Source organism: Dromiciops gliroides, chromosome 4, assembly GCF_019393635.1.
Source record: "Dromiciops gliroides isolate mDroGli1 chromosome 4, mDroGli1.pri, whole genome shotgun sequence".
NCBI classification, from domain to species: Eukaryota; Metazoa; Chordata; class Mammalia; order Microbiotheria; family Microbiotheriidae; genus Dromiciops; species Dromiciops gliroides.
In genome coordinates this window covers 435,984,008-435,999,807 of record NC_057864.1, presented here as the reverse complement: position 1 = coordinate 435,999,807, position 15,800 = coordinate 435,984,008, and the positions used below count along the sequence as shown (strand labels likewise).

The 15,800-nt window shown below is 51.8% G+C and overlaps 1 protein-coding gene across 3 annotated transcripts in view; it reads right to left on the bottom strand.

Annotated features, from left to right (window-relative positions):
* CELSR2 (cadherin EGF LAG seven-pass G-type receptor 2) overlaps window positions 1–15,800 on the bottom strand; it is a 50,529-nt gene that overhangs the window by 8,965 nt on the left and 25,764 nt on the right. For all 3 annotated transcript variants that reach the window (XM_044001322.1, XM_044001323.1, XM_044001324.1), the window contains 16 exons: window positions 12,578–12,800; window positions 11,110–11,225; window positions 10,841–10,929; window positions 8,663–8,820; window positions 8,160–8,323; window positions 7,892–8,017; window positions 7,329–7,495; window positions 6,748–7,044; window positions 6,431–6,605; window positions 6,154–6,295; window positions 4,412–4,532; window positions 3,884–4,067; window positions 3,507–3,608; window positions 2,545–2,639; window positions 885–1,094; window positions 288–471 (listed from right to left, as the gene is read on the bottom strand). In XM_044001322.1, coding sequence (XP_043857257.1) covers window positions 288–471; window positions 885–1,094; window positions 2,545–2,639; window positions 3,507–3,608; window positions 3,884–4,067; window positions 4,412–4,532; window positions 6,154–6,295; window positions 6,431–6,605; window positions 6,748–7,044; window positions 7,329–7,495; window positions 7,892–8,017; window positions 8,160–8,323; window positions 8,663–8,820; window positions 10,841–10,929; window positions 11,110–11,225; window positions 12,578–12,800 — 2,553 coding nt within the window. The remainder of the gene's footprint in view (window positions 1–287; window positions 472–884; window positions 1,095–2,544; window positions 2,640–3,506; window positions 3,609–3,883; window positions 4,068–4,411; window positions 4,533–6,153; window positions 6,296–6,430; window positions 6,606–6,747; window positions 7,045–7,328; window positions 7,496–7,891; window positions 8,018–8,159; window positions 8,324–8,662; window positions 8,821–10,840; window positions 10,930–11,109; window positions 11,226–12,577; window positions 12,801–15,800) is intronic.

Genomic DNA, 15,800 nt, shown 5'->3' with positions numbered 1-15,800 from the left:
CTGCCCTGCCCTTACCTTCTGGTCCCATGCCAACCCATCAGAGCTTCTTTTTTTTTTTTTTTTTTTTGGCGGGGCAATGAGGGTTAAGTGACTTGCCCAGAGTCACACAGCTAGTGAGTGTCAAAATGTCTGAGGCCAGATTTGAACCCAGGTCCTCCTGAATCTAGGGCCGGTGCCTTATCCATTGCACCACCTAGCTGCCCCCAGAGCTTCATTTTTAATTGCTGAATGGGCCAGTCTCAGTCTCCCCATCTTCACCCCAGTCCCCCACAGAACCCAGTCCTGACCAATGTTGGGTGTGATGATGGTGAATGGGCTCAGGTAAGTGTGGCGCATATTCTGGGCAAGGGCACTGGCATAGGCCTCATAGTGGTGCAGCAACCAGGCTGTGCCACCTTCCGTCTGCTGAATCAGTTCCCAGTGACGCTTGTTGCCAACATCTAGAAGGGCACTGCCAACCCTCAACAGATTCTGTGAGAGAGAGAGAGAGAGAGGAACAGAAGGGAGCAGAGTCAGGCTATGGAGGCCTAGCTCTCCTCACCCACTCCCTGGTATGGTGGCAGGCAAAGTTAGGTCCCAGTTTCAAAGAGACTTCCTTCTCCTGTCTACGATGCACCTCCTCTCTCCTTCCTTGTTCAACCTAGGTATCTGTGATGAGCCCCGATCACATTTCTTCTGACTTCTGCTTGCTCTGACCGCACCCTGAGTTTCTAGAGGGAAAGGGCTGGGTCCTGCTCCCACCTCTGAACCCAACATGCCCAGGATGGGAATCTGCCTGGGAAGAACTTCTTCCAACTTCATCACTGCCTGGCCCATCCTGAGGCTATCCCCCCTCCCCCCACCACCTCAAAAGTCTCCCTCTGCCCTGAGTACCCTGCCCCCACCTCTGTGAAGTGCACATCCTGGGTTGCAGCCAACCCAAAGCCGCGCTGGACGCTCTCATGAGCCAGAAGCTTAGTGGCCAGCTGGTAGGCCACTTTGACGTCACTGCCAAAGTAGCCAGCGGTGTGCTGTGTGGCATTTCGAAGCAGCACTGCCAGTCGCTGGGAGCGCCCAGCATCCAGGCCCGACTCATTCCTCTGCAGTCGTTCAGCCTGGGGACATGGGGACACAGAGATGGAGGAATGAGAAACCAGAAGGAGGGGAACATGAGGAGATTGGAAGTATAATGACAAACACTGACATTAAGAAAGCACTTCACCCAAGGCTCATGAAGCCAGGTGAGGCAATGGGGTTGGGGGCTAAAGGCCTTGTCCGGGACCACAGAGCCAGACCTTCCTCACCCCTAGGCTAGCATGCTATTTGCTGTAACACACAGGCACCGCTTTCCCGAGTGGGGATACAAGGGCTTGGGTCTTTGACGAGCAGAACCACAGTCTCCCTTCCTTCTCTCTATGAAGGAAAGGGGGCTAGAGGTCAATGTGTGGTGTGCAGGAGTTAATGAGGGTAAGAATGACCGAAGACATTCCAGCCGAACCGCCGCATGCCCATCAGACTGGTAAAGTTGACGATAAAAGGGACTTCGGGTCACTGACACACTCTTGGTGGAGCTATGAACTGGCCCAGCCATCCTGGAAGGCAGTTCAAACTATGCCCCCAAAGCTATGAAACTGGCCTGCCCTGTGACCCTGGGATTCCGCTCCTGGCTCTAGACCCCAAAGAGGTCAAAGGAAGAGGAAAAGGATCTACTGCTACAGAAATAGTCACAGTAGCTCTGTGTGTGGGGGCAGAGCTGGAAATTGAAGGGATGAGCATCAAATGGGGCAATGGCTGAACAAGTTGTGGCCTTGAATGTGATGGACTCCTGCTGGGCTGTAAGAAATGTGGAAAGGGATGGTTTCTGAGAAACATGGGAAGCCTTGTAGGAAATGATGCAGATGGAAGGAAGCAGGACCAGAAGAACCATTTCTACAGTAACAGGAAACAAATATCACCTCATTTGATCCTCACAAGGGCCCTGGGAGGTGGATAAGCCTATTTTACAGGTGAGAAAACTGAGGCAAACAGGGTTAAATGGATTTGCATTTGGTCTCGCTGACCCCTGGGCCCCAGTGCTCGGCCCAATGTGCCGTCTCGCTGCCTCTATTCCCACGAATGCAGGAAATTTGTTTGGGCTTTTGATTCTGCATCTCTGAAATAGGTTTGGTTTTGTAGGGAGCAAATTAGGAACTAAAAATAAAAAAAAAATTACAACCAATATTTCCTATAACCTCTACTGCCCATATAGCACCACGTCCTTTGGCGTTAACAGCCAGGAAACATCGGCTGCTGAGAAAGATCATCCCTAGGGTGGTTTCCCTTTAAGGGTCACAGTGGACCTCAGAAGTCATCTTGTCCAACCCTCTCATATTCAAAATGAGGACCTCAGGAAGGTCCCGTAACCTTGGAAGGTTGTGACAGTCACACTAGTCGTAACTGTCAGAGACAGGATGTGAGCATGGGGCCTCCCTTCCCATGACACATCAGGGCCCATCTGCTCCCTAGACTCCCCCTTTCCAAGGTGGTGGTGGGTGGACAGCAAAGCAGGTGGGGGGGACTACTCACAAAGCCCTTCAGCTCTGAGAAGGTGACCGAAGTACAGTTGAAGAGGTCGGGGGGCAACCAGCCTCGGTGCTCATCACAGTGCCGCACTGCTGTGCCTGGAGGGGAGCAGACAGGGGGGAGGGCCACAGGGGGGAGGGAGGAAAGAGGATGAGGGGGCTCTCCTGAGACCCAGGCCCACCAGGTGCTCCTGTTTTTGTACATTTCTACCCTCCCTGCGATCACATGTATATCCAGGCTCTCTCCCCTCTTCCTCTATCAAATCAATAGCCCTTTAAATGTCTGCAATAGAGGCAGTGCAGATAGCATGCTGGAAACGGACTCGGGAAAACCTGGGTTCAAATTCTGCCTCGGCCACTTACTAGCTGGAAGACTCTGAGTACTATCCCCTAAAGCTCAGAGAAGTTGGGGTTTGCCCCCAGGGCTTCCCAACCTGGAAGTCCCTTCACCTGGGGAGTGTTTTCTATCAACTCTCTCATCTACCTCTAAGGTTATTATTTAGCCTCATTTTACTCTTTCCCTGGAACAGGGATGTCCTGATGAGGAAGCTGCCCCTACCCTGGCAGGCAGGTGCCTTCATGGCCACCTCCTGTCATATAGAACAGCCTAGATCACTGATCTGTTAAGGGACTTGTCCAAGGTCACAAAGCCAAGATACATGACCCTGACCCAGGCCTTCTGGCTCTGAAGCTGGTTCTTTATCCAAGTGTCATCCTTCTCTCTCCAACAGCCCAGCCCATGCCTTGTGCCCTCAGGCACTCTGTAAGTACTTGCTGGCTAACTGAGCAGCAGCGGCCAGTCTGACACAGTGCTAGTGAGCCAAGGGCTCTGGGTCTGGGGAGTAGGACAGGACGCCCAGGCCCAGGACATCAGCGGTGGCTCCCCTGAAGCTGCTGGAAGCTTCCTGCCCTGGCCTCACCTATGGGGCTTACAACAGGCATCATCCTAGGGTCAGGAAAACCTACCGAAGGAGCCCTTGGGGCACGGTGCTGCAGCCGGCAGCCCAAATCGGGTCCGAGGCCACCAGATGCCAGCTTCAATCGCCCTCGGGCAGCTGTCATAATTCACTGCAATGGGAGAGACAGGGCTACCACAGAAACTCATCATCCTCTTCTGCAGCAGACGTGTCAGAGGACAAAGGAGTTTCCTTAGGGGTAAGCTCTTTATTATATCCCTGGGAAAGGGACAGCAGGCAGTAGCCTGAGGTCTTCCCAGAAGCCCTGGAAGTCTGAGGATATGTTCAAACCCCTATGCAGAGCTCTCAGCACACTAACCCTCCCAGGAGGATGCTGCAAAGCCCAGTTTGGGCCCCAGCTTGATCTCCCCCAACCTGTACACCTACCTTCACAGCCATTGGCTGTCACCTCAGCAAAAGGGTTGTCACAGCGGTCACACTGGCGCCCAATGACTCCTGGTTTGCAAGGACACTGGCCATCCTCTGGATCACAGACCCGGGACAGAGAACCCGTGGGGTAACAATCACAGAGGAGGCAGGCAGGGCTGCCCAGTGGGCGGTAATGATTCTCCTAATGGGAGAGGGAGCAGAGGAAAAGGAGATGATGAAGGCAGGCCAGACACAACCGTCTCTTCCTGCAGCCCCCTCTCCATGACCTCTTGGTAAGGACCTTCAGGGCAGAATCCTGGCCCGGGAAGCACGATGAAGGGTACATGTCTCAATGGAAGTCCCTCTTATTTCCTCCCCTGTCCTTTTGCTTAACGCCCTCTCATTCCGCATTCTTCCTGTATCCCTAATGTGGCAGCTAAGGACTTGGGTGGACAGTGAATGTCCCCCAGGCAGGGGTAGGGAGTTGGGGGGGAAGGTCAGGCAGTTCTGCAGAGTGGGCTTGACAGGCTAGCCAGCATTAGTGACCTTGCAACGGCATTCTCCACTTGTCTTGTTACAGTCAGGGTCGAAGCCTTGGCTAACATCACAGTTGCACGGACCACACATGGGATGTCCCCACCAACCTCGAGGGCATGGCTGGTCAATCCTGCAGAGAAAGACCACCCACAGGTATAAGAGGCAATCTGGCACTAATTACAGTGGTAGGGGAGTCAGACAACCGGGATTCAGCCTGCCTCTGGTACAGGCTACCTTGGAGGACCTGGGTAAACCCCTTCCCCACTCTGGCCTCTACACCAGGGGCAGCGCTGTGCTGGATGGTCTCAGAGGTCCCTTCTGGCTCCAAATCCACAATTCTGTGACACTGTGATATACAGATTAAATATACAGTGTGAAGGACACTGAGGTCCAAAATACACTCTCTCCTCAAGTCTGTAACTTCCTTCAAGGTTCAGCTTGAATGGCCCTCCCTCTCAGCCCACATTTTCATCTCTACCTTCAAACATCTCTCCTACGTGACCCCTTCTCTCCACTCCTACGGCCACTACCTAATTCAGGCTGACCTGGACGACTGCAATAGCTTCCTGACTGGCCTCCCTATTTGCAATATCTGACCAAAGTCTAGGTCTGCCTAGGACCACCTTCTTCCCCCTAGGATCACAGTGGCTCCCTATCACCTCCAGGACCCGATGCAGAGCCCTCAGTTTGACCTGCCCAGCTCTTCACAACCCAGTCCCTTCTTTCTCCTCCTTCCTCATCCTCCAGGCTCTTATCCAGCCACACTGGCCATGCTGCTGCTCCTCACACACAACACTGGTCACCTGCCTGGATGGTCCCATGTCTGGAAGGCCCTCCTCTTTCACTTCTATCTCTTCATCTCCCAGGCTTCCTTCAAGCCTTGGCTCAAATCTCAGCTTCTGCAGGGCCCTATGCCCCCCACAACCCCCCAGCCCAGGCTAGCACCTCTTCCTTTGCTGGCATGTATGTCATTGTTTACAGGAGATCTCCCCCACTGAGGGCAGGAATGATCTGTTTTAACTTTCTTTGTATCTCTAGAGCTTAGTAACAAATGCCTCCCTAATGAGCCTATTCCTCATCTCCCCCTCCCCTCTAGTCGCTAAGCTCCTTGAATAACATCTAACGTGATCTAATTATACAATAATAACATCTGACACTTATGCAAAGCACTTCACACAGCTTGTTAGACCCTCCTAAGACCTCGGTGCCACAGGTATTACTGTTATTCCCATCTTGCAGATGACAAGACCGAGAAGCTTAAGGGACTTGCCCAAGGTCACAGGCTCCTGGCACTAGGGCAGCATGGGAGCTGGGATGCTGCCCCTACAGCAGGGACTGTCACTTTTATCTCTTTGTTCCCAGCCCCTAACAAAGTGTCTGGCACTTCCTGGGGTGACTAAACCTGGCTTCCCTGGTACCAGAAATTCCTGATGAAGACACTGCCTCTTAGCAGTGCAGACCTGTGCCTGACCTGTACCTGGTGGCAGAGAGGTGTCCAAGGCGGGACTGGCCCCCAGGCCTGCCTCACTCTGAGGCTGCTTCTCTGTCCACCACACCAGGTGGACTCTGATTTGCCTACCATCAGTGACTGTTAAATGCATTCACATTAGGGTAAGGATGGGTCTCCTGCCCCAATACGGCCTGTCCCATGCTCCCCCAGAAATGCCCTCTGCAACATCCCAGCCACCCATGAAGACTATCAACACCCCGGGCACAACCCCCTCACCCCTCCCTGACCCAAGGCTACACACCTGGTCTCACAGTATGGTCCAAAGTAGTTGTGGGGACACTCGCAGGTATAGCCATGAGGTGCACTGGGCTTACGGGTACACACAGACTGGTGCTCGCAGGGGTTCAGGGTACAGACATTGGCACAGCTATCACCATAGTAACCTGAGGCCACAGACTAAGACATCATTTCTCTGCTCACCTCCTCTTCCCCCCGTGTCCCACCCTGCCTCTCTCCATGGTCCCCTACTCCCCAAGGTGCCTGACCACCCAACTACCCCCCACTCCCCAGTTCAGTACCAGGATCACAGCTGCAGGAATAGCTGTCCCAGTCATCACTGCAATAGCTGTTAGTGGGGCAGGGGTTTGAGTCACAAGGATCAGGGAGGCTACAGCCCTGCTCGACATTGGCACGTTCCGCTCTGCTGGGGTCAAGACCGCTGGCGCCATCTGCTGTCTCACCCACTCGAACGCCCTGGGGGCAGGGGAGGCAGTATTCACATCCCTCAGAGTAGGGAGAGAGCCCAGGGACAGAGCTGAGATGAAGAAGGGTCAGTCCAAATGGGCAGGCCACTGGGAGAAAGGGCATTCTCTCCACCTCCCTCCCTGATGCTCACCTGCATGCAGCCCCGAAAGCCCTGGGCCACAGTTCCACCAGATCCCACCACACCACCCACGGTGACATTTGTGAGGTGCAGTCCGTGCAGCCGGGGACCGAGGTTGCCTTCTGCCTGCTGCTGCCCGTAATCAAATGACAGGACGGCATGACCGGGCTCTCGGGCACCTCCGCTGACTCCAAGCACAAGCTGCACGTGGTGCCAGTCCCCGTCATTAGCCCTCCCTGGCTCCAGTCGAAGAGAGGAGGTCTGGACGCCAGTACCCTCCACACTCAACATCACATGGCCCTCTCTCATCTGGGACAGGGAGAGAGCAGAGAAGATCAAACGTCATCCAGGAACTGCTTTTATCCAGCTTGCCCCTTTTCCGTTCCTCAGCTGCTTACAGCACCCCCACCCCTTCAGGTCAACCTACAGAGTGTTGTAATGCATGTGCCCAGCAGATGGCACTGGCTGTCCACCCCAAAGACAACAAGGGCCTTCCTAGCTATGGATTCCAATGCCTATCCCAGCTCTTACCCCAGGGATCCATCCCCTTTTCTCTATTCCTACCCATTCCCAATCCCACCCTGAATGTCAACCTGGAGGGTGATGGTACTGTGCCCTCTGGTAATGCCCTGAAGCAGGACACCATCTGCCTGGCGGGTACGGAACATGAGGCTGAGGTGCCAGGACTGGGTGATGGGAAGTGCCAAGCTGTGCCAGGCCATTAAACTCCTACCAAGGAAGCGCTGAGGATTCGCCATCTCTGGAGAAGTCAAAGAAGTGGGACAATGGTTGGAGAATTTGGGGAAGAAATGGCTAAAGCATCAAGGGAACTTTTCTGCCTTGCGGACAGGGTATGCCCTATAGGGCATAGCTGTCCATGTGGGGCAGATCCCTGCCCTGCCTACTATCCCCCAATCCCAGCCCCACACTATCTCTTCCCGCCACACCCTGGGAGCCAAGCTCATACCCGCAGTCTGACTGGGCCCATTGTCTCCTCTGCTGCCCACCCCAGGGCAGCTTCGCCCGGGCAAGCTTTTCCACCCACAAATGGACTCACTCATTCTCTGAGACATCCCAGCTCCCAAGCCTGGAGGAGGAGCAGAAGGTCAGAGTGAGCAAAGCCTGCCTCATGCTCAGCCCTAACTCGCCGGCTTACCCTGGGCACAGCTCTTGCCACCATATCCCAGAGGGCATTCGCAGCTGAATGTGTCCCACTGGTTGACACAGGTGCCCCCATTGTGGCAGGTATTGCTGTCACATACATTCTTCTTGGCTGGGCACCCTGGAAGAGAGAGAGGGTCTCAGGGTGGGCATGGTGCCTGGACAGCCCTTGGCAGAGCAGACAGTAGCTGGCCCTCACCACAGCTATGCTGAAGGAGAATCCTCACCCTACCCAATACCTCCCCACTCCTGTCCCCTCGTACCAGGCACAGTGCCATTGTTGGCGATGAAGTCAGCCATGTCCACACGCCGGCTATCTACCTGCAGGTTTCGCATACAGCCCACAAAGTGGCGGGTACGGATGGGAAAGCTCTCAGGAAGGTCAGGGACCCCTCCCAGGAGCAGAGGACCTGTGAGATCCAGGGACCTGATCCAGACATCACAGGAGGACAAAAGTGAGAGAGGAGAAGATGGCAGAGTTCTTGAACCTCCTCCCTAGGCTGACCTCTAGCTGGTCTGAGCTCAGGCTTCAGAAGGGGTGGTTGGCAAACCCTGGGCAGGGTTGGTGATGAAAGGAGACAGAGATTTAGGATGACACGGACATCCCCAGTCAGTCAGAATGCCCTGACCTGTACCCAGGCCCCCATAACTTCTCCGCTATCCCCAAACCCAATTCTTTTGCTTTTAGACTTCTGTTCTTTCCTTTCCCCCACCCCAAGGCCCAGCATGGGCTGGCACCCAGCCCCTGCCTCCCACCCCCTCTCACTTCTTGCTGCCAGCCTGAGTGCCTTGGGCAGCACAGGAATAATTCCCCAGGACGGCTCCAAAACGTAGCGCCACACCAGGGTCACAGTCATCCACTGTCACCACGGCTACCTTCAGTTCTGAGGGACCCTGTGGGAGCCCAGAGCGCCCCAGCAGTGGCTGTGGAGGATAAAGAAGGGAAGGAGTCAGGCTCAGGGTAGGGGTGCAGCCGGGCATGGTCAGACACTCTAACACCCAGGCACATTCAATCCTGGGCCCTTCTTGTAGTGCTATCTAGGGGATGCTACAGGTGATGAGGGCAGAGCCTGCTCAAACACAAATGCCCCTGGGAGAGCAGGTGGCCCATTCAGAGTTAGCATTTACTTCAGTTTGCAAAACACTTTACATATTTTATCTTTTTGGTGCTAACAACCACTCTGTGAGATGGTGCTATTACTGTCCTCAATTTACCAAAGAAAAGAATGAGTTTCATTGTCCCACTGAAGGATTTGCACTTGGGACTCGCTGCCTCCCAGAATTCTCTCTATAACTATGCACCCTAGCTGCTTCGCTTCCCAGCACCTCAGAAGAGCACAAGGCCGGTGAAAGCAGGGATGGCTCCTTGTGTTTTTGTATTTGTAACCTCATAACCAGGGACCACACCCACAGCACAAAACCTGGGGCTGGTTTAATCAAACAGCCGAGGTTTCCCCTCATCCCCAGCAAACTAGTGAAACTGATAGGACACAGACACGCTGCGGCTGCTGGAGCCGGAGACCAACTTGAACATTCTGGAAAGCAATCTGGACCCACGCCAAGAAAGGGACCAAAACACCCACACTCTGTCACCCAGACATCCCATGGCTAGGTATTTCCCCCACAGACAATGGTAACACAAACGTATGTTCTCCTGTCTACCAAAATACTGAGAACGCCACTGTTTATGGAAACACATCAGATAACCATCCACTGGGCAAAGCTTCTTAAACTGTGGCTTGTGACCCCATATAGAGGTCTCATAACTGAATGTGGGGGGCACAAAAATGTGGCGAGTCAAAGGTTACGTATGCCTATCTCATACACCTGTATGCCCGGGGTCACAATTGGCAAATGTTGAAGAAGCCCCACACTGGGGAACCACTGGATAAAAAATGCTGCACAAAGCCAATACCCTAGCACTGTGCTCTAAGACTAGGAAGAATTCAGAGAAGCAGGGGAAGGCCCAGGATCTGATGCAGCATCAAGTCTATGGCATCCAGGAAAGAATACGCACAATAACCACCACATAAACTCCATCAGTGGCAGCGGTGGTGGAGGCATATGTCCAAGAACCAGCCCTGGCCCCAGAGAATGGCTAAGCCTCTGTGGGGAACAGGGACTATGGGTGTGGCGCATCATGCCTACAGACCATCAGGCCCAGCTGATGTGTTGATTGGTTTGGTGAACAACTTTTTCCTTTTCCTATTTATTTTTATTATAAGAGATGACTTCATGGCTAAGTTGGGGAAGGAAGTATTCAGAAATCCGAGTGATGTAAAAAAGAAGATTCTGAAGAAGGCTGTTCAGACTTTGGGGTTCACTTGTCCATGAGTTCATGTCACACGCATTTTTCATGTCGTGCAGACCTTGGTAGCAGTCTGGTGAAGCCTACATTTGTAGACCCCGTATCTATTCCAGCCCTCAGCAGTCATCAGTCCTGTACCTTCCTCCACAAGCAGGGATGAGGAGCCCACTGCTTCCCAAGGAAGCACATTTTCCTCTGAGATGGTTCTCATTTACTTTGTCTGTTCAAAGGTATAGAGAAATCCTGGTAAGAACATTCCCCTAGCAAAGCAAATCAGCAGCTGTTCTGCTGATAACTGATAGATAACTGAAGAGAGTTGCCTGGAATAACTAAGAAGTGATGGGTTTTTCCCAGGGTCACAAGGCTGGTATGTGGAGGACTCGGGTGCTGAAGCCAGCACTCTCATCACTGTCATGCTGCTGACGCTGGAGGCCAAGAGCCCCAACTGTCCAACAAGGAGCCGACATCTCTCTCTCTCTCTGAGGGCCACCCAATGGTCAGGGTTTCGTCCCCTGGAGCCGAGCACAACAAATCCGATCCCCTTTCCCATGACAAACCTTCACATCTCCGAAAGCCATCATGACCCCCTTAAGGCTTCTCTGCCCCCTCCTCTGACGGCGTCTGGATGAGCCTCACCTTATTGTAGTACTGCAGTTGGACGGTGTGCCACTGGCCATCACTGACTCCTCCAGGGACGAATGGGGACACGGTGGTGGTTGACTCCCCTGGGAAAAGGAAGATGAAGTGAACCAGGGCCCTGTGAGACCCGCTGGTGAAGGAGGAGGGGCTGGGTAGGAAGAGGCACCCTTTGGGAGGACATGTTTTCCTCAGGAGAGGCATGCAAAGTCAAGTCTGAGCTAGGCCTGGGACGAATGCATGGGCCCGGGAGAAGAGAAGGGGCACACCTGCAGAGAAAGTGAGCTGGACCTGCTCCTGAATCACTTCGAGAGCCACAAAGTCATGTTTTTCATTGAAGCGTCCATTGTACAGAAGAAGCCCGTCCCGCTCCTTTGTGGCAAACCTGCTTGGGGAGTGGGGCGAGGAGGAAGAAATAGGCAAGCCTCAAGTGAGCTGGGGTGAGCAAGAGGACAGGCACATCCAACTTGTCAGGGCTGAGGACTGGGGGAACAGGGACATGGGAAGGGGGTGGCTATGGTCAAAGAATCAGGGGGCAGCCTCTTCCCCAAGGAAGGGCTTCCTCTCTTCTGGGGACTCCCCATGGGAAACAGCCAGAAGCAGATCTGTTATTAATTTGCACTAGTTGAAAACACAGGACACTTGGGTTCTAGGCTTATCTGACAACCGTGGTGCATCCAGTAGTCCCACGTTAGTCACATGTAAAACAGGAATCTCACCAACCACCCTACCTACCTGAGAGGGTTGTTATGAGGATCATGTATCATACATTGATGGGAAACTAATGGAGAAAGTATCAATCACTGTGGAAATGTCAGGCAGGACTAGGGTCCTAATGTTCCAGGTCAGAACCAAAACCAAGAGCAGTAAACAGCTCAACATTCTGGGGCCCAAACAAGGAATCCCTTTAATACTGCTTTTTGTAAATGCGTGCTTTTATATATAATTATAGGTACATTGTAAGTGCACACAAGGCAGGGCAGCAGAGAGTTGACCTTGAAGTCAGGGAAATTTGACTGAAAACCCCACCTATGACCCCACGTGACCTTAGGCAAGTCCCAACTCCTCAGTGCTGTGGGCAACTCTGTGAGAAGATAACTGCAGAGAAGGAGCTGTGGACCCAGGATCCTCACCTGGGAATTTCTCAGACCAATGAGATTACAAGGCCCCACCTCTCCATTCTTAGAGACAGACATGCTTTTGATGTGCCCAAAGTCTTTCTCTTCTCGGCACATATTCCTTTTGTGCTAAGTCAGATTCCATGTGTGACAGGCAAGGGTTACAGCCTCTGACGGACAGTGATAGCATTTAACAGCTCACATCTAAATAGTCCCATAAAGCTTCCACAGGATTTTACAGAGATCATCTCAAGTCCTCACAAGAATCTTGCCAAAGAGATACTATTATTATCTCCATTTTACAAATGAGGAAATTGAGTCCAAGAGAGATTAAGTAAATGACTTGCCCAAGGTGATACAGTCAGTTCCCATCAGAGGAGGGATATAAACGCAGGTCTTCCCTGCTCCAAGTCCAGCACTCCTTCCACTATGTCACACTACTCTCTCAGAAACATATGCTGGGGCAGGGCACAAGTTTGAAACTTGTAGATGAGGATGAGAGGAAGTTATACAATTTTCAAATATTGCCTGGGGTCCACAAATTCCTAGTTTAGACTCTTCTCCCTTTTCTCTGGGACTGCCCCTCCCTAGTCTGGGCCCTCTCCCCACCATCACTCACGTGAGGGCCAGGGTGAAATGGAAGCGCTGCCGAAGGCCTCGGAGGGTGAGGAAGGATCGAGCTGGGAAGCTTCGTGTGGTCACTTGGCAGTAAGGTTTCTCATAGTCCCCTGATGGGCAGTCGCATTTGAAACCACCAACCAACAAGTTGACACAAGTGCCCCCATTTTTGCAGACTCCAGGAGCGCATCGGCCTGAACGAGCACTCACTTCACAATGCTCGCCTGAGACAATGGGAGAGGCAGGGTAGGGATGAGCATCAGGTTCAGCTTCCATGGCATAGCCACTGGACCAAGAATACCACCATCCAAGATCTCAGATACCCAGAAGGTTACAAGGAAGAATTCAGTAGCACCTGGACCTCAGTCCTTCCAACGTCCTCCTTCCTAACACCCCATGTCCCAGATGCAACTCATTCTCCAATAATCCCTCTCTCCATTTGTTCCCTTACACATTGTCTCACCCCGAGATCCCCACACATATGTACAACCCATCCCTGACTCAATCTTCAACCTTAAAGACATATACACTGCCCCCTCTCTTCCATAATCCCTCATCCCTTCATTCTCTTCAACTTTATATGCCCCGACCCCACTGCTTTATTGTCTTCCTAATTCCCAACCCCATCATACACACTGGCCTGACCGATCCCTAATCCTGTCTCCCCCCACCTTCCCTCCATGACATGTGATGGCATTATTCTGACTCTCCCACAACCCTCACCTCTCAAATCCAACTAGATATCAAAGCCTGACCATTCTACTTCTAGAATGTCTCCTGACAATGTCTCACCTCCATCCCCTCTGCCACAATCCCAATTCAGGCTTCCATACTGCAATAACTTCCTAACAAGTATCTGATTCAATTCAATCCAACGTTTGTTAAGCACCAAGTATGCCATAGCCACTATGAAGACTGAAAGGAAATAGATTCTGTCCTTAAAGAGCTTAGGACCTAAGCTAGCAGAACGTCCACAACAGTGCAGACCCCCATCACTTCTTCCCTGGACTACTGTAATAGGGTTCTAATTGGTCACCATCGTCCACTCAGCTACCCCAGGGATCTTCCAAAAGTGCTGGTGTGACCATGTTACTACCCTACTGACTCCAATGGCTCCCTATTGTCTCCAGGATCAAATAGAAAAGGCTTTTTGGTGCTTGATTTAAATCCCTTCACATTCTGGCCCCTTCCACCTTCCAGGTTATACTTTACTCCCCTCCACACAATCTTAGATCTAGCAATGCTGGCCTGCTTGAAATTCCTCACACGTGATACGCACACAAACTGTCCCCCATGCCTGGAAGACTTTCCCTCCTTACCCATGCAGCCTGGCTTCCTTCAAGGCTCCCCTTGAATCCCACCTTCTGCAAGGGTCCTTTGCGACCTCCCCAATGCTAGTGCATGCCCTCTGAGATTACCACCCATTTATGCTGTGTAGAATTTGTAAGTACATAGTTGTTTGCATGTTTGCACGGGGTCTCTCCCATTCAAATTATCAGCTCCTCATGGGCAGGGACTGTTTTTTACATTCTTTGTATCCCTAGGACTTGGCACAGTGCCTGACTAAGCAGGGAGGGAACACTAACTAGGAAAATGAGGAAAGGTTCTGCAGAGGAGGTGGCACCTGAGATGGGCCTTGAAGGAAGCTAAAGATTCCTGATGAATCTGCAGACGGAGGACAGAGGGCATCCCAGGCAGCACCTGGGAAATTTCCCTGGTGCTGTTCCTTTTTCCCCATCAGGAAGACTCCAGACAGCTGACAGGACAGGTAGATGAATGTGAGAGTGACTGAACAGCTTGACCCAAAGAGTAGCAACTAATATCCAAGGGGAGTGGAAGGAGCCCCTCTAATGGAGAGCCCCAGGGTTCTGCACTCAATCCTGTACCATTTAATATGCTTATTGAAGTCTTGGAAAAAAGCACAAATGGCATCATGACTAAGTCTGCAGATAACTCAAAGCTAGTCAGAATGGCTAGGATGGTAGATGGCAAAGTTGGGGAAGGATGGTCCTAATAGGCTAGAATACTGGGTCAAATCTAATAAGGATGAAGACTGAACCCTGAATTTCATCAGTACAGGCAACCCTCCAGTGAGGAAATGCTTTCTGCCAGTGTAGGCTGATACCTCCTCTGCAGCTTTCAGTCTAAGAGAGTTGCTCAGAGGTACCTCACATGTAGCCCAGAACAATGGAGTGAGGCTGAGTCAGACTAACATGTAACTGGGACATATTTAACAAAAGAAGTAAAAGCAAAACAAGTGTTGAAAACTATCTCTACATGTAACTAGAAAATAATAAAATATTTTTACGATAAAAAAGAAATAAAAACAGATAATGTTAACATGTGGTTTTCTGAGTCAACATGCCCCCATTTAGTGGCCCTTTTTTCTATTTGAGTTTGACACCACTGGGCCTAGAGCCCTGGGAAGGGAAGTGACTTGCTCTGGGTGCTACAGTCACATGTGCCAGAGGCAGGACTTTCTGCCTTCAAGGACAGCTCTCCGCCCACTGCACCAGAAGTGCCAAATTTGCCACACACAGCCAGCAAAACTCACCAGTGTCCAAACTAGTGTTCCTTTTGACATCCCCCCACTCCCCACGAACACACTCATGCTGGAAAGAGTACTGTTTCTAGAAAGGTAAATCTATCCCAACTTTCCCAACTTGAAAGCACAATATGCATATGAGTTACATCCAACAGAGGCCATTACCCTTCTCTGTAACATAGGCAGTCTGACTTATTTCATTTCATATGTAAAATGAGGGAACTGTACAAGACAAGCTGTAAGACCCCTCCTAGCTCCAGCCCATCTCCATCATCCCCTCCTTGTCTCTCTCTCTACACTGCTCCCATACTCTCCATTATTCCCTATCATTTCAAAACTGTTCCAACTCTCCCTCCCCACAAATGCACAGTACTCTATCCCTTTCCCTCCCCAATGGTCCCTCTGAGCCTCTCATGTTACCAGATAGAGTTTTACATACCAAACTTATTTCACTTGGGGATTTAAACTTCATCAACACAGGTTATAACTTTGCAAAGTCCCAGAAGCCTCGGCCCATTGCCCCCTTGGCCCTGTGGCTTTGGGCAGCAAGACTACCAATGAAGGTTCTTTGGACAGATGCAGAGGATACTAGCTCAGTGTCTCCTCCTCCCAGTTGCCTCAATTTCAGTCATTGTTGGGAAATAAGATCAGGTTCTCTCCCAAGGGGCAAGGCACACAC